The 18,139-nt window shown below is 40.0% G+C and overlaps 1 protein-coding gene across 2 annotated transcripts; it reads left to right on the forward strand.

Annotated features, from left to right (window-relative positions):
• The first annotated feature begins 60 nt into the window (after window positions 1-60).
• KIAA1143 (KIAA1143 ortholog) lies at window positions 61-12,270 on the forward strand. 2 transcript variants are annotated; one of them, XM_032105842.1, is made up of 4 exons: window positions 61-234; window positions 2,244-2,403; window positions 9,351-9,433; window positions 9,759-12,270. In XM_032105842.1, the coding sequence occupies exons 1-4, from the start codon at window positions 127-129 to the stop codon at window positions 9,843-9,845; spliced, it is 438 nt and encodes a 145-aa protein (XP_031961733.1). In that variant the 5' UTR covers window positions 61-126; the 3' UTR covers window positions 9,846-12,270. The 2 variants fall into 2 exon arrangements, with proteins under 2 accessions (XP_031961733.1, XP_031961732.1); XM_032105841.1 differs by lacking the exon at window positions 9,351-9,433 and having other exon boundaries at window positions 68-234.
• The last annotated feature ends 5,869 nt before the right edge of the window (window positions 12,271-18,139 follow it).

Consider the following 18,139-nt stretch of genomic DNA (forward strand, 5'->3'; position numbering starts at 1 on the left):
CCGCCATTGGCCGAGAGCGCCCGAGCCCCCGTCACGTGCCGGAGGCGTTCCGGAAGGGAGGGCGGGCCTGTCGCGTGCCGCCCGGAAGCGCGCGAGGCGAGGGGGGCGGGGGCGGTCGCGGTCGCCATGAGCAAGAGGAACCAGGTCTCCTACGTGCGGCCGGCCGAGCCCGCCTTCCTCAGCCGCTTCAAGCGGCGGGTCGGGTATCGGGAGGGCCCCACGGTGGACACCAAGGTAACGCCCTGGCCCGGGGGTGGGAAGGGGCAGCGCCCGCTTCATGGCGCTTCCCGAGCTTCGATGCCCGCCCATCCCCGCCCCCTTCCTTCTCCCGTAGCGGGCGGTGGGGAAGCAGCATTCCAGGGCTTTGTAGTGCGAGGGGGAGCCGTAGTTACCCGCTTGAAACTGGCCGAAATCGTCTGTCTAACTTGTTTTTTCTTCTGTGTTGGCGGATCAAAACAACTGCGACAGGTCTGAGCAAGGCTGCTGTGCTGGCCTTGCGGAGCAGCCGCTCAGCCTCTCCGTGCCCGACCGGGCTGTGGAGGCACCGGGGGAACAGCGGTGTGTCCCACCTTGAGCTGGCCTTTAAAAAGCCCAGGAAGGAGGGGGGCGGTGTGGAAAAAGTGTTCCAAAAATACAGTAATTTTTTTTTTTTGGAAAGGAGTTAACGTGGGTTCGAACTGAAAGAGGGAAAATTTAGGTTAGATATATGGAAAAAAATTCTTGACTGTGAAGGTGGTGAGACAGGTTGCCTAGGGAAATGATGGATGCCCCATCCCTGGAACTGTTCAAGCCTCGGCTGGATAGGGCTCTGAGCAACCTGGTCTAGTGGGAGGTGTCCCTGTCCACGGCAGGAGGGTTGGAACTGGATGATCTTTAAGGTCCCGCCCAACCCAGACCATCTTGCTGTAGGTCCGTGGTCACGACCTGCGGTATGATGGCCGGAAAGGCAGGGCAGGGGCAGTAGGGTCTGAACTAGCTTATTAAAAGGCAGCCTTTCCTGAGGCACAGTTTTTTTCTGCTTCCAATATGCTTTTGCACGTGTTTCCCTCTAAGTAGGGTTTTACAGATTACCTTAAGAATGAGCCCATCATTATTGTGGTATAGCACATGTAAAACTGTTCTTTTTGATGACTAGGAAAACTTGAGCTGTAGCGCTGTTTGTGCAGTTACGTTGTTACCTAGTCTTACTTGTACAAATGTTTGGATGATCCCAGCTCGAACTTTATGTTGCCAAAAATTAACTTAGTGAAAAAACCTCTCCCTTTCCCAGTGGAGGGAGTTGAGTTGTACTTGTGCCACTGTGAATTTACAAGCTACTTAGGAAAATACCTTTTATTGCAAACAATGTATTGAATTTCACCACTGGCTCCATGTGCCTGTATTGCCTTTTAAGGTTCATTTCAAGTATACGTGGATCTTGAGCTAAGGAAGCCATGACCACCTGACCTCTCCAGGGTGGTCAGTAAAGTAATAGTCACAATGATTTGTTAAACAAAAAACACTTCACGAGCTGGAATTTCAGATAAAGTGTGCCGTTAATAAATCTAGTGCAAACTGTTTCACCTCATAAGAAAGACTACATTTTGTCTATCTCTTGGTAAATTCAGTGGATTAAAATAATACTGCCTATATGTTTCCTTACAAAATGAAGTTCTCAGTTCCTCTAATATTGCCAAACTTCAGGTTGCTGCACTGAGGTTTCCATGGCAGAAGGTTTATTTAAAAAAAAAAAATTATCCCAAATGATTCTCCCGTCTCAGTGCACAAGTTTGAGAGAGTAGAAACAGGAGTATGATCTTCCTTGTGTCAGTGCTGCTTACAGTGATTTGCTTAGGCAGGTTTGATAACCCAGCCACCATGGACCACATTTCCCTTTGTGCTGTTTTGAGTGCAGCATAGAGGGTTCAAATATGGACCCATGCATTTAAAGTTTTTCTTAGTGCTGCATGGCAGACAGTGCCTGTATAGTCAAGATGGTGAACAAAAGGAATGATTTCTCACTTTCCATGTCCTTGCTGTTCCAGTGTCTTAATTGAAGGAGCCCATAATCCCATGCTGGTTTTTTCAATGGGAAGCCATGTCTCAGTGGTAGAATTGGAGTGTCCTTTGGACAACGTGTGTTGGGAGGGCCCGGCGCTGGCAGCCAAGTCTCCTCAATAACCCTTCTGCAAAAGTGAAACCAAAGAGGACTGGCTCACAACTGGAGTGATTACCTGAATGGCTTTTATTTCTCTCTTGTCCAGAGAGAACAGCTTTCCCTTGCGGATGATGACAGTGACAATGGCAGTGACAGGGAAGATGAGCAACCTCAAGTGGTGACACTGAAGAAAGGGGACTTGACTGCTGAAGAAGCAATGAAAATTAAACAGCAAATCAAAGAGGCCTTAAAGTCAAATGAATCAGGTGAATTTCAAACTACTAATTTCTCGCTTTGTGTAGTCAAAGAGATAACCCATAAAAGGGGGCCTGATATTTGCTCAGTTTTCTACCATTTAATACTGTCTTTGATTAGTTCTGAATTTTTCACCTAAATAATTTGTACTTGTGGCTCCTAATTTCAAGTCATTAAGTATATATTCAGGATGTCTGGCTTTTTATAATTACGTAGTTCTGTACTTCTTGATTGTGCACCATCCTCCCTCTAAATACCCCCTTAAATTAATTTTTTTTGTTGTATTATTCCAGTGCACAGTCTTTTGACGTCACCTGTGATAATTTTTTAACTCATTGACTAGTTCAGCCAAATTTGACAGTGGAGTGGATGTTTTAAAGGTAATTGTGTGAGTTCATAAAAGAGAGTGTCAGGGCAGAGGGATTCAGGTCTGTCTTCAGTGGAAAGAATGGCAGATGTGTGGCTTGGGAACATATTAGCTGACTGGTCCATGTTATTACTTGCTTAAAATCAACCCCAGTATGTGTTGTGACTTGCAAATATATTAAGCAAAACTAAACAGATGGTACAATAGTGCCAAAAACCAGCAAGGTCCAGAAAAAAAGGTTTCTTTGCTAAAAGAACTACCCAGAATGGAAAGATGGAAGCCGTGTGGGAGGGACTGCTATAGTTTGACAATAATGATGTGAAACTGCACCTGATGGATACGGTTATGTTAAGAATTTCTCTCAGTATTCATCATTCAGATATGATTAAGTGCTTTGAGTGTCCAGAAACTTCAATCATCACACAGGGTGTGATGAAATGTAGCTTTATCTTTTGCTGACAGAAGACTTGACAGATTGAATGTAGCTACTACTGTCTCTAGTGGAAATGTCTTGACAATTAAGAATATAGGACTGGAACCTCACAAGTATAAAATAGGTGAATCATAGAAACTGGATGTCTTCTGTGGTTAGCCATTATGGCTATTTACAAAAGCTGCCAATTGAATTTAGAGCCCACTGTGAGGCCTAGCACATGGCTATCAATATGACATCCTTAGCTTCTCTGTATGCCATTCGGATTTGAAAATTCAAGTTTGTGCTGCCTCTGTGTAGACGTATGTGTTAAAGTTTAAATGGTATAAATGGCGAAGTCAGTAACAGCAGTGGGAGAAAATATGTTGAGAATCTTACATTTTTTGAAAAGCAGATTGATGAGAAATCTTTAAGTTTTAATAATGTAGGTTAGCTTGAAACTGAATAGAACTGCGTCCTATTTGTTTCTGCAGGTAGATATGTATTTGTTAGGTCTAAGCAGGTATATGACTTGAACTCCTCTGAGAATATATGTTCAGCTTTGGCCTTACTTCCTGGTGTCTTCTTACTGAAGGGTAATGCATATAGATGCTTCGTGTTGCAGTTGCTAAAGTCATCACACAATTTCTTTTCACCCTCCTAGTATTGGGAGAAGTTTCAACTTATTGGAAAGAAATGTCATGGTTCTTTCTGAGCATTGGCTTCCTTTTCATATAAGCAACTTGAACTTTGAATGATCACAGTAGGAGGAAAAATGATTTTGTAAGGCTGGGCAAAAAGAAGTCCATGAGAATCTATTGAGGTGGAGTCCATGCTGTGAAAAAAGTCCAAAAGAGCTACGAAGCTGAATACACTGTGTGAAATGGAAGTGTATTTGAATAGAGTGACTGAACTTATTTGGTGGAAAAAGACATTCCTAAGACATAATTGTATGTAGTGAGGATGGCAGTATTGAGTCCCTGTAGGACTTTGTCACCTCTGCTTATTACCCCTTCAGCCCTTCAGTAATAACTTGCATTTGGTGGAAAAAATCCACAGAAGTAGGTAGCAGGAGTGTTGGGGACTGCTGCCCTCTGTTCTGCATTATTGTGTTACTATTCATTCATCTGCCTTTGCAGTTAATATGAGGTCTTCGTGTCCTTTTCCTTTTTATGGCTTATGGGAATAAACAGGGTAAGTGCTAATGTGTTCCTCTGCTATGGAGAGAACCCAGTGTGAAATTTTCAATGAAGGAAGGTGTGTGTGACTATGCTACAGCTTGCTGAAGGCTTTTTTGCCTTTTGGGCCTTTTTTGCACTGTCAGTCTGACCTCTAGCTTTAAATTCTGATTTCTAGTCTGAGGCAGGTGTTTAGACATCTGTTTACTTCCAGTTTAATAAAAAGAATGTTGAGTAACGTGAATTTCTTTTATTTTTTTTGTCTGAAAATGGGAAGTATAAAGAAAGTTTGGTGCCGCATGACTTGGTTGCATTTCATGTTGCTTTGATTTTTATCCCGGAGTTGAAAGTCAAATTAATTTAATTGCTAATAGTGGACCATACTATATAGCCCCAACTTAGATCATTAGTGAAATTACATGAAGCTGTAAAGGTAATAGGAAAGTAAATTTCCCAGCTGATAATCTTCCTTTCCAGCATGCATCCATGCTGAGGCACTTTGATAGCTCCTAAGAAATGTGTTACTAGCTATCTGTTGTGAATGCAATTTTTCAAAACATGGGAAGTACTCAGTTTTAAAGTTCTGCCCTCTCCTCTTTTAGATCTGTAGTGATTGTCTTAATTTGAAGGACCTTGTCTTCAGGTTTAGGATTGTGATTTTACTCTAGAATTTTCCGTATTTCATTTACATACTTTCTCCTTTGTTTTCTTCTATAACCTTTTTGACATGGCTACAGTTTTTGGTGGTTTTGTGTTGGTTTTTTTTTTTTTTAACTTTAGACGCCAGATGTTCCCATGATTTGCATTTTCTTTTATAGATGAATAATACCTTTTGTGTTAAACACTTTTGCATTAATGTGGTAAAACCAGCTGATTAATGTCCTAGCTGCACTTAGTTGCCTCCTAAGGCAGAGCAAATCCTAGTGAAGATTTTCTCTCGGCTTCTGCAAGTAGGGAGTCACAGGGATCTTTTTTATTTAGGACCAAACCTTTCTTATATGAGAAAAAGCCCTTTTATATTGAAATATTTTTCTCCATGGAGCAGAGACTTAGAAGCTTTTTAAAAATAAGTAGTTTGTTTATCAGCAGTGATTTTGCTTAATGTTTTATGCATCATTTTATAAATTGTCACTGTTGGTTCAGAGGCAAATGGTCTTATGAAAAATTAAATTTGCACAAAAGAAAATATGTCAATTACTGCAAGATAGTTTATCCCAGCATTCGTTATAATCTATTAAATCAAATTTTGTTCCCTAGTGCTTTTCTACTTCATATGGCCTCTGGGACACTAACATGTGCAGATGACCAAATTTGGGAAAAGGTATCCTTTCATGTTCAAAGCCATATAATATTTTTCTTGTTTCATTCTATATGCTGGGTTCTGAGGAAGGACAGTAGAGAAAGAAGATGAGGAGAAAACAGTCCATGCTGTTTTGGCTATTGGAGCTCTTTCTGAATAGGCACAGGCTGCTCTGATTAAGCAGTTGTTATATCCAGTATGTCTCACAGAGTTAATGGTGTTCTTTATCATGTGAAGTAGCAGGAACCTAAATCAAAGCTAACTTTGCAGTATTTAAGTAAGAAAAACTTCCCAAGTGTTCTCATATACAGTTGAGACTGACTACTGGAGCAAGACTGGCCTTCTTCTCTTCAAACCACCAGTGTGCCAAATTCCTGCAGTAAATGCTTCCAAAGGCATACAGAGAGAATGGGTGGCCAGAAAGCACTGTAAGGGGCATCTGAAATGGCTGACCTGAACTTCTAGTCTTAGAAACCATTAAAAAATTTGCCAGGTTATTGTAAATTTTTTCCCAACCCCCTATCTTTGGGTAGATGTATATGGTTTCCAGTGTTCCTCCGGCTGTTCCTGACAGTTTAGTGGCATTTGTTTCCTGTTGTTGCCTCATTGACCCATGTGGACATTGCTAACTACACAAATGACTACTAAATAGAAAAGCCCTGTAAACTGAAGAGCAATATTTCTTTTTCAGACTCTCATTTCTACTTTTATTGTAATATATAACTTGAAATTAAAAGAAAAGAAGAGATTTCTGACTTTGTGACTTCTTAAATTGATGTCACTTGTGAAGTGAGTTTTCAGCTCAACATCTGACTGTTGGTCAAGGAGTGTAAAAGTTTGTGATCCAAGTAAAAAGCAGCAATGATTAAGAACAGTGGGACTTTGAACTACTAGTGTAGTTTTTGACTCATTTTTCAGAAGTGGATTTTATTATTTCTCCTGTAGTGCTTTTATGTATTTTACTTTGTGTATTTCAGTTTGCTTACCAGAAATCCCGCTTTCCATAATTTGTAATACTAACAGAATCTTCTATTAGGACTCTGTTTTAAAAGCTACCAACACTGAGATTGTTTCTTTCGTTTTTTTTTTTTTTTGCATTGCTTAATACAAGTCAGTTTTTTGTAGGTCCTTGATGCAAACAAAAAAGATAGCTGATACATAAGAACCTGGTGAAATTACAAAGGATAAAGTGAAGTTGTTTTACCAGCTGGAAAAGACAATCTTAACAAATCAACACAAATTTCTTGAACTGCTACATCAAATTCTTTCAAAAAGTGTAGTCTGTCTTCACTCTCTGCACATGTTGGTAAGGCCAGGCCTATGGTGTTTCCTCATCTGCTTCATTGTTTGCCAAGCACTGCCAACACACATTGCTCTCTGAAGCTGGCCTGGGCTTCCTGCTGAAGGGAATGTCCTTGAGCATGTAATGAAATTTTGACAGTGTTTAACCAGGCCAAGAGCTAAAATAATTTCCTTTGATGCAGAATAACCTGCAAATAGTATTGTGGCGCTGGAGGTCAGTGCTGAGCTAGTTGCCATTTTGGTGGAGTTTTTGAGCTTTGCTGTTTGTGCCCTTAGCTTGTTTCATATTTAAATTCATATTGCAAAGGTACTTACCAGTTTCTCCATCTGGTTGGCAAAATGAAATTATTTTGTGCAGTTCACAATGTGGGCAGCAGGACAGTTGTGTGTAAAATTAAAATTTCTGTCCTCTATTTTTCCATGGATTCCAAACACAGACTGTTTATCTGTTTTCTTTTGTGGATATGCTTTGAACTACATTTTTAGGGGTTAGGTTTTTAAATTTACCACTCTAAGAAAATGTAGTAATCAGTTTGTTAGAGAGTGTCCAGTGAGGTTTGATTGTTTTGCTCCTCATGCTTATCCAGTAGCTGGTTGTGTCATTTCTACAGCAGTATGGGTACTATATACAGTTGGCACTCAGACTGGCTCCAGTACATAGACAGTTGTGTCTGCGCATAAGGGAAGTTCTTCTTATAGGTCGACTTTTTTTTCCCCAGAATTTGGCTTATATTGTGTCTCAGACCTTATTTAAATTAGAAGATCTGTGTTTCCAAATAAACATTGTAGTTATGCAGCAATTAGTAAGGGGAATCATTTGCTATTAAACTTCTGAGCCCAAAAATGGAGGTCCAGCTTCTGAGAAAAATGATGCATAGCGTATTCTGATTCACTAGGTGTAATATGCTTTCAGGAGTTCTATTTCACTCCCAGAATTTACTGTAGGCCCTTCCTAAACTTCTGTGTCACATGTACAGCATGTAAACACCAAAGCTCTCCACGCACAGTTCTCAATGGATCGATTGAGAAGTATTCTTTTCATATCTACAGTTTATTATTGCTGGTAATTCCTTGTAACTGTAATGCCAAGCCTGAAATATTTTTCCCCAAAGCTGGTTAGTTATTTTCTGCATAGTAGTATTTTCTCATAAACTAGTATAGAATCATAGAATCAAGGAATTGTTTGGTTTGGAAAAGACCTCTAAGATCCACAGAGTTCCACTTATTAAACTTGCACTGCTTTGTTGCCACTAAACCATGTCCCCAGGTGCCACATGTTTTTTGAACAGTGCAAGGGATGGTGTTTCCATTGCTTCCCTGGACAACTTGTTCCAACCCTGACAACTCTCACAGTGAAGAAATTTTTCCTGGTATGCAATCTAAATTTCCCCATGCGGCCATTTCTCGTCCTATTGCTTGTTATTTGGGAGAAGAGACTGCTGCCTACCTCACTACAACCTCCTTCCAGGTAGTTGCAGATAGAGATAAGGTCTCACTTAAGCTCCTTTTCTCCAGACTGGACAACCCCAGGTCCCTGCTGCTCCTCAATAGGACGTGTGCTCCAGCTCATCATCTTATGCACCTCTTGGGAGTATTAATTCTATAGGAGCCACTGACAGAATTGATGCTTAGTTTTTCAAGCTCGGTTTCTTCTTGAAAAGGGGCTCTGAAACTTAAGGAATTCTAAGTGAAATTTCCTGCTGAAGTTGATGTCTTCATTTGTACCACACAACCCTTAAGATACCAGATTTATTAGTTGTATTGTTTTGAGAAGGCACTGAAAAGAGTTTCAGCCAGTGCTGTGTAGATAACACTGAAATGTTAAGTCTTCTGCCATAGTGCTGATATACTGAGGAATGAATTTGTGCTAAAGGGAAAAGTTATTTATTGGTTATAATTAAATAGCACATTATAGACATAATCTTGTCAAACACATTTCTGTTGAGTAATGAATTTCACAAAAGTAATTTAGGAAAAATACCTTGCACAGAACCTATGGCTCCTTAACATTCTGTCACATATACATTACAAAAATTGCAAACTACTGCAGCATGAACCTTTGTGTCTGATTCACAACTTTACAATTACACTTTATCTTCCAGAAATACTGCCCTGATGCTGTTACTTATGCAGTAGCTTTCCCACTGCCTGATAATCATGGAAGGGACGTCTCCTGTTTTCAGGATCGTTGTCTGCTCCTCTGCATGTACTAGAGCAAAATCAGTCAGTTGGAATAGTTGGGTGATTTTGCAGATACAAAGAAACCCTGAAACTTTCATCCCTTATGATAATAAAGGGGGGGTTTATTACCATGTGATCTTTTCAGCTGTCTCAGCAGAACAGAATATATTAGGGAAAAAATGGTTTTTCTTGTACGTGTGCCATTTTGTTATTTACAGAGATGCCATGCATTTGTTGTCATGAATTCTACAAATACGGAAGCAGAGTGAGAGGATCCTATGAAGTTATCCTCTCCATTTTGGTAAGCGGATGTGAATGGAATGTGTGGGAAAAGCTCTACTGCACACAGGCTCTTCTAAGTTAGAGCTCTGGTTAGTGAAACCCCATTTCCAATAGGAACTGCAGGAGGATGGTCTTCAAGGGCTGGCTGCCATGGAGCAGGTGTGTGTTCATAAAGGACATTCATTGATACAGAATTTATGGCCGAAAAGTACATTTTCATGATAGTTGTATTCTCTCAGAGGTCTCATTGATCTTGGTCCAAGATCATAGTGGTTCAGGATAATAGTGAAAGTCTGTTTGTGAACATGTGCAGATGAGTTCTGACTTTACTCTCTTTATTACAGATGATGAACCAGAACCTGCTGATGGAAAAATTATGTTCAGGAAACCAGCCAAACGTTCATCAGAGAAGTGTTTGGACTTCAATGTAAGCTCAAGTAAGAAGATGAAAGAAGCAAAGAAAACTAAGAGGGAAGCAACTACTTCTCAGAGTACAGCTAAGCAAGTCAAAAACAGCAGTCTTCTCTCATTTGATGATGAGGAAAATGATGATTAGGGGTTGTATTTTTTTACCTTTTACTTGCCCTTCTAGAGACCTAAATAACATTGAGGGCTTTCATAGAAATTGAAGCATGGTGTCTGAGTTTTCTCTTACTTCGTTATCGTCCAGCTAGAGAAATATAGTATAAAATTAGCGAGAGCTAAGTCTTTGCAGTTAGTTGGAACTGTATGTCATGTCTTTATTTTAAAAGAGAATTTAACCATGTATGTAAAAGCTATTTGAGGTCACAATGAATAGCAAGATATACCTGTATATATTCAGCTTACAGATTTTCAATCAATCCATTTTAAAATGCCCTCCATTACTAAAAAGTATTTCCTCTGTATTGAATAGCCTTAGTTGACAGTTGTGTAGTTTTTACCTGTTATTATTGACATTCAAGGGAGACACCTCATTGCTGTGGAACAGAGACTGAAGTTTTCTGTCTCATAGCTTAACTTTTGTTAAGGTTTGCACAACCTTTGCATTTGTGATTTGCAAGATCAGCTCTTTGCAGAGCCTTACCGTAAATGACGCTGCAGTTACTGAAGTCATGTAGTCTTGATCCTGTCTTTGGTGCATTCAGTCTGAGAAACATCAAATTAGTTTGAATTGGTTGTGATAGCAAGGTATAAAGATTTTGATTCTAGTTGATGGTATCAACTAATACAAAAGAAGCCTAAACCATTAGAGATTGTGCAATTTGGTTTTGACACTGATGGGCTCAGTGGCTTGGTGGTGTTTTGGTTTTTTTTTTTTTAATTATATTTGTTCCAGTTGGCTACTTATGTTTCATAATTATTTGGGATCTCAGCTTGTTTAAAAAAATGTATTTCATCTTTAAGTTGTGGAAAAGCATTAACTTAGTTTTCTTCAAGTAGGGGGGAAGTTGTAAACAGGGAATTTAAGTCAAGAAACACTAGCTGTTGTGTGTCTTGGTTTAAGACAGTTTCTGGGGCAGACACTCCAAAATGAGTTACTGCCCCTTTTAGTTGTAACTGCTCCCCTTTCACCAATAAGCAGAGATGAAAGCAAGAACATATAAGTGAAAAAATAACAGTTTATTAAGAAATGAATTAGCAACAGGCAGAATAACAGTAATCATCACTAGATACAAAGGTGCTGAATCCCATGGACTATCCAGGAACCAAGAAAACAAGGTAGCAGAGAAGTCCGTCCCCAAAAATGTTGGCCTTCATAAAAGACCACATGGTCCAGGGGACAGAGACAAGCTGGTGGAGCAGCCCCTTCTTCTGACCATGTGGTGGAGAGAGAACAAAGGGGAAAAAAGCCCCACAGCATCTGACACTCTGTGATTATAAAAGTCCCTGCTGAAACTCTGATTATAAAAGTCCCTCTTCCCCCAAACAACAGCCAATGAGGAACAAGGACAAAACAAAAGGAAACCTGGACTCCAAAACCTATCAAATGCTGCTGATCCGTTTGCTCCACATCACCCAACAGGGTCTCTCTCCCGGCAGCAGCTCCATCAGCAGTGGCAGCTGGAACTGGTCAGCAGCTGGAACTCGTGGAGGGACTTGGCCTCTTCCTCAGCAGAAGATGACAGGCAGATGGCTGGGGCAACCTGGACTCTGTGCCCTCCCGCTTCAACTGAGTGCTGCTGGTGGGCTGGAGTGACTGTATGGAGCAGGAGCTGTTCTGTTTTTCCCACTGTGGTGCCATGGCTGGCCATCCTGGGTGACAACAATGAAAGAGAAAGGAAGGAAAAAAGGTCTGAAGAAAACGTCCTTGCTGGCCCAGAGACCAAAACAAAGGGGAGCTTCTGCCTTGCGCTGCCTCAGCTTCTCAGTAGCTAGCAGAACGAAAGAGAGGCCTGTGTGAGTGTTGTCCTACTTTTAAAGGGATCCTGGCACCTCCTGCCTCCACGAACCTGGAGCAAGACCCTCAGGTTCTGCTTCTGACCCCCAGGTCTTAAAGGGAGAGTAACAATCTTGGCAGGTGGATGTAGAAAGAAAGTGACCATTTCAGCACCTTTTCTGTAACAGGATGTGCTGAAATTCAAAATGACACTGAGAGGTGATGGGATTTGGGAGAACACGGTGGTGGAAATGTGACTAGTGACTTTGAAATTATTTGGATGTATGGTGTGTTCTGTAACCATATGAAACCAGTTCTGCTGTGTGACAGAACAGTCAAAATTATTCGGCCTGTAAAGCTTCGTTGAGGAGCAAATTTCAAGTTGCTGTGTGAAACAGCTGGTTTTAATTTGTTCATCTGGTATTAAACAATAAACTATGTTTTCTTTTAAGTGGATCAAAGATATTTTAATAAAAATTTCAGTACATGAAATGAGATTTTTTTTGCTGCCTGATATTGGAGCCTCCTGTACCTGTTGCCTATCTCTCTACATACCAGCTTCCTGCAGCATAACATCAGATGCAAGTCTGCACACTGTTTCACACCTTTTGTGTGAGTCTATGTTACCCTGAGTTTGAAAATGAATAGATCTGTTGTCCTTTCAGAAAATTGAAACCAGACCTGTAAATGGGTATTAAAGTCTTGTTGCACTGGTCTCATATTAGAATAGTGAGAGAGGTACTGTGTGGCAACCTGATTATTCCCATGAGGACATGCTACATTTGTAGATACATAATTTGTCTGTATTCTCTATATATAAAAGAAGAACAAATTTAAAGAAGTACAAAACCAAAGGTTCCCAGGGCTTAGTATTTCCATTTATTTTGTATGCTTAAAACTTCTTTGAATCCATTAAATACACACACATATGTGTATGTGTGTATATATATATACACATACACAGCCATGAGTAATCTTGTAGCTTTCCAGCATACAAAAGGAATATTTGGGCATATGTCAACAATGGAGTAAAAACTCTGACTTGCTGAGACTCATCTAAAAGAATGAATTAACCATTGGCTGCTTACTTAAAGTTTTCTGGTTCTGTTCATCAGCACAGAAATATGTTTGCTTACATTTTTCTTGCACAACCTGGAAGCTCTTGACTTGAGCCGTGAGGCTGTTTAGGAGACATGGCTATCAAGGTAAGTGCTTGCCAAGGACCAGAGGGAATTTGGTTTTACCTTAAAATTAGAGAAACCCTCACAAATATGCAGTTGATCTGGTCTGTTCAAAATAAGAGTGGGATCTTGTTTGAATCTGGTTAGTAATTGCATTTAAACAAAAGTCACCATTTTTAGTGAAAGACGGGAGTCTGAAGTCCAGTAAAAGGAGGGTTACCTTGAAGTATCGAGTGCAGTACTTTTGCTTAATCGTGCTTCTTGCCCTACAACTTTATGATAGATGTTTGGAATGCAAATCAATTGATTGTGTTTACTTGGAAATAATAAATTAAAAGGTGTGTTGTTCTTCAGGCAACACAGCAGGGAAAAGAAAGGTGGATATGGAAACCCAGCTTCTTTCCTTTATTCTGACATTTATAGTGCTCTGACCAGGAGGAGACTTCTGTATTCATTGTATTTCACTCCCAGTTCACCTAACAATAACTGAATAGAGTTATTAAGAGGTGTGAGTGATGCTCAAAAGCATTTTAATTAGGTAGTCATGTGAAAATTCAGTGTTTTTACTATGACACACCAGGAAAATCACACACACTTATCAACTCCCTATGAAACCTGTGACTAAAGAGAACAATTACTTGTTCATTTAGGAAAGAAAGGTAAAACTCTTAAGCAATCACCTGTCTTAATGGGCCATAGGAAGATAATCACAACTTTCTTATAAAGGGGAAGCCAAAGTTAAGCACGTGGAACATGAGGCTAGGACAGAAAAGGATAATTTTCCTGGGTTTTCCTTCTCTTGCTCTTCCTTGCCTCCCTTCCTAGTCTTTTAACCCCTCCAGCAGTAGAGAATGTATATGCATTTATTTTCTCATGGAGTTTGCCCAGTTAAATGTGAGAGAAGTGCTGGAGGAGCAAGGTGAGAGTAGCTGAGGCTTGTTAGTCAGTACAGGAATCTTGGTCAGATGTGGCCTGTTACCTCGTATGGGAATCTTGTACAGTTTTTATTAACAAAGTACTTGAAATTTCCCAGTTCATTAAGACTAGAACATTTATTGATGGTGTTAGCTGAGCAGTGAGGTGCAACAAATCTGGTGAACTGTAGTAGCATTGCAGCAATAGATGCTGTTGTATTTCTGAAATAAATGAAATTTGTTGTACTGCAAATGTTCATTTCATTGGCCTAAAGAGGAAGGGGTGAGTCAGAATTCTATTCTGATAATTCTATTCTGATTTTTTTGTCCAGCGCTTTCCCAAGAAATATCATTTGCAGGATCAAAAGCTGTGTTTTGCAGACACTGAGCACAAGAAGCCTGTATTTAGCAGTTTTAATTACACATTTTTTAAGTTTCATCACAGGACTTAATGTCCTTTTTTACAGTGCTTCAGTATATAATCCTGTTAGGAAGCAGCAATGTCATCGTTTCAGCTGATTGTTTCCCTTATGGTGTGATGTATTAACTAAGTAATGCTTCACTTGGCTGTGCAGAGCCAACTGCATTCTCAAGGACATCAGGCTTGCCTGCAGATGAGTCATTACCTTTTGTGCAGCACAAGAGGTATGATGTGCAGTCTCAGCAAGTGTTTGTCCATTGAAGTTGGTTAATAACCTATAGGCCTCTCCTGTGGCAAGAAGCCATAAATCAATTCTTTGTGCATTCAGCAAACAGAAAGGCTGGTGTATCAGCTGCCTCTTCAGTATCATCCCTTTATTCCCATTCCTAGGGCAAGGTACTAATCTGCAAAGACATGTTTCATGTCGTAGACCTTCCCTTCTACCCCACTTCCTTGAGAGCATTTCACAGGCAGCAGTCACAAAGATAGCCATTAAAACCAGGGGAGACACATCACGGGGTTTTATGCGACTGCAACCTCCTGTAGACTACCTCAAGATTTTGAGAACCTATAAAATCTCAGAGCCAGCCTCTGGGAATTCACTTCCTCCTGGAGAAAATGAATGGGACCAGTCAGGAAAATTACACAAGATTGAATTTTACTGTTATTTACCTCTCTGTTAACATATTTTTTGTTGAAGGTAAAGCAACAGCTGGTAAAAGCAGTTCTTTCCCTCTTATCAGGACAAGTGGCTTTGGTGCCATTCCAATCCATATGGCAAAGAATTCCTTTTCCTTGACTCCAGTGGCAGTCCTCAGTGCCATGCCTGATTAGTTGAGGCCATGGGCAAGAGGGAGCTAGCTTGTAAGAGGCAGAAGTTATTAGAGGTAGGTGTTGTCAAGCCTCTGTAGGATAACGGTGATCACTGCACACTTTTAGTTTTGATATCATGAAAGAGTTGTTCCCTTAGGGACAGCACAGTAACAACGAACTTTAAAAGAGCAGATTATAAAACTCTGAGGAAAATGGTTAACAGCAGGCTGAAGGGCAAAGAGAAGTACTTAAAAACCATAGAGATCTGCCTGGAGGCTATTTAAGAACATTGTATTAGAGGCACAGATGGTTTGTATACCTCTGAGCAAAAACAGCCTACGAGGAAGGATGAAACTCACAGAGTTACGTGGGAGAAAAGTGTGAGTATAGAGAGGTTGAAACACATCCCTTAAAGATGACGACTGTCTGAATGACAGACTAGGGAATGCTACCAGTAGAGTGGAGAGAGCTGGAAAGTCAGGGCTGAGGAAAAGATTATAGCAGCTGCTGACTTTGGATCCCCATGATGAAACACTGAAAAGAATGAGTCTTATAAAGTCCAGATCACTCTGCCTCTGAAGACGGGGCTACTCCAGAGGAGACTTAACCAGAAAAAGCAGCTTACTTTTAATCTGAGTTAGCTAGCACAAGCCAAAATCTTAATAAATCAGTCTGCATTTTTAATATGTTACCAGGCCAAATTTAAGAGTAAAGGAGTACATTCAATCATAGTTATTCTATGCTCGGACTTTATTTTCACCTTGTGTTATATACAGTTCCAAAAATGCTTTCAGTCTTTGCTGAAGAAGGTAAGAGATTTAAAAAAGAAACCGAACAGTCATAAAACCTCTGATTTTAGTAAAAGAAAAATCCCTACATAAAACCCTAGTAAAAGAAAAAACCCTACCTGTTCTGATACAGCTTTGGGCTGAGAGAGAGACTATCTGATAAGGATGAAGTGAGGTTTGCACAGTATTTTCACGCCGATGGGTAATTGGACAGATGCAGAATTTTATTGTTGTATATCAGAACAAGAATACACTGATTATAAATTAGGCAGGGAACATCTCAAGTATCACAAACCTGATGATGTGTGCAAGAAGAGTCCCTGTGAAATCAATGAAAGCTATTTTCTGGTTTAAAACCAAAGAAAAGCAGGGCAAGGTTAGAACAACTTAGTTTTGCAATAAAACCTTGATGCACACAGTTTCACTGGGACTAGAGCCCTGGCATCTAGGCTGTTTTATTCTGCCCTGTTAAATTGAAACAAACAGTTCAGCTGCCTGAGTCCCTTCTTTTCTCCTCTGACATGCCAACTATCTTGAGAGAAGAGATTAAGCATTGTTCTGATGAGTGCCCCAGCAGCAGCAGCAGCAGCAGCAGCAGCAGCAGCAGCAGCTTTATAATTTAAGGGCTACATAAAATTTATGGAGCACTGAGAAGAGCTTAAATCAGTTTTATGATTTTCATAAATTATTTCAGGCAGATGAAGTTTGTGCAAAAAGCCAGTGATGTTTGAGCTGTTTATCCAATGGACAACAACACTGAAAACAGAGATTTTCAAAGTCACTTGTGGGAATTATGTATCTGAGTTTGATGGAAATTAGAAGACTTCTTCCTTTGAGCTACTTAGTATTCCAATATAAAATTTTAATCATTCCAAATTGCTTAAAATACTTGGTAAAAATCAAAATTAGAGGAGGGTCAAATTCAGAGCAATTTTGAAATTTCATTTAAATGCTTCATATGCTTTTAAACAGTGTATGGGTAACCTGTAATTCTACTTCAAGTGACAAACCAATTTGGCACTTGCAGAGTTAAGCCTTTTCTTACGACAGTGTATTTTTGGGTTGTTGTTTAGGCCTCCTTTACTGAAGAACCTTGTTCTGTCTGCTTCACAGTGTATCTGCAAATTTCTCCAGCTGCTAAAGAGAAGGATCTGCCTGTAGAGCAGAAAGAGAAACTGTAGCTTGTTCCTTTAGCACATTTTAAGATTATGTAATAGGACAAATATAATTCCATACATTACAGATATGAATAGAGATTGAACTTCCCTTCTGGACAAGTAACTAGAAACCTGATAGGATGCAATTCCCATTTAATCCTAATTTGGGTATTATTGGTGAATGAAAGCCTTCCACTCCCTGGGCATTATGGTCATCAGGATACAGGTAGGTTGGAGGCCTTTCATCTGATTGGGACACCTCTGAACTATAATGTTTCATATATAATTTTCCATATTTTAAGCTGCTCCAATTCCTCTACACTGACAGCCTTGTGTTTCAGATTATTTCACACAGAATATACTAAACGTGGTACTAAAGGGAAGATCCATTGCTGAATTCCTCTACACTGGATGGGCAACTTGGGATAAATTATTTACTGATACTACGTCATTGCTCTAAGTGAAATGACACTGGTAGATATGTGAGCTTGTTACTAAACCTGAACAAGGTAGTCTGAGGTGAGTGGGTTTAAATTCAGAAAATTTAAGTGTGGGATACTCCAGGATCTTGCCACTGAATTCCTATAGCCAACAATATACATAGATAATGGGAGCTTCTTACTCAGAGGTCATTATTCTGCAGGAGAGGATTTGAGACTGCTGTGAATTAAGCACTGAACACAGGCCGTGGTGTGAGGAAAGCTAATGCAATTTCAGCTCTATAAATTAATGTGTCATGGAGAAGAAATGTGAAATAATCTTACCCTAATTATTCTCTGCTTCAGACCTTAGCTGGAGTGATGTGTCTACTGTTGTGCACTATACTTCAAAAAAGAAAGATACTGTCCAATTGGAAATTCCAACAGAAAGTAGTGGTATTGATTAGGAGTCTAGAAAACATGAACTGAAAGACTGAAAGAAGTGGGTAGTACATCTAGAGAAAGGAGATGCAGGGAAAGGAATAGGAATGTGATACCAGTGTTCAGACATATAAAGCTTGCTGCAAAGAGGGAAGTTGTAAATTGTTCTCTGTGTCCACTGGGAATACAGAAAGAACTAATGGATTTAAATTGTAGCCAAGGAGATTTAAGG

The sequence above is a fragment of the Corvus moneduloides genome, chromosome 1, assembly GCF_009650955.1.
Source record: "Corvus moneduloides isolate bCorMon1 chromosome 1, bCorMon1.pri, whole genome shotgun sequence".
In the NCBI taxonomy this organism is placed as follows: Eukaryota; Metazoa; Chordata; class Aves; order Passeriformes; family Corvidae; genus Corvus; species Corvus moneduloides.

Excerpts from the sequence above, each read along its gene's own strand:
- KIAA1143 (XM_032105841.1), top strand. The coding sequence starts at position 127 with ATGAGCAAGAGGAACCAGGTCTCCTACGTGCGGCCGGCCGAGCCCGCC. Across the intron at positions 235-2,243 it reads GCCCCACGGTGGACACCAAG|AGAGAACAGCTTTCCCTTGC; the intron begins GTAACGCCCTGG and ends TCTCTTGTCCAG. Across the intron at positions 2,404-9,758 it reads CTTAAAGTCAAATGAATCAG|ATGATGAACCAGAACCTGCT; the intron begins GTGAATTTCAAA and ends TCTTTATTACAG.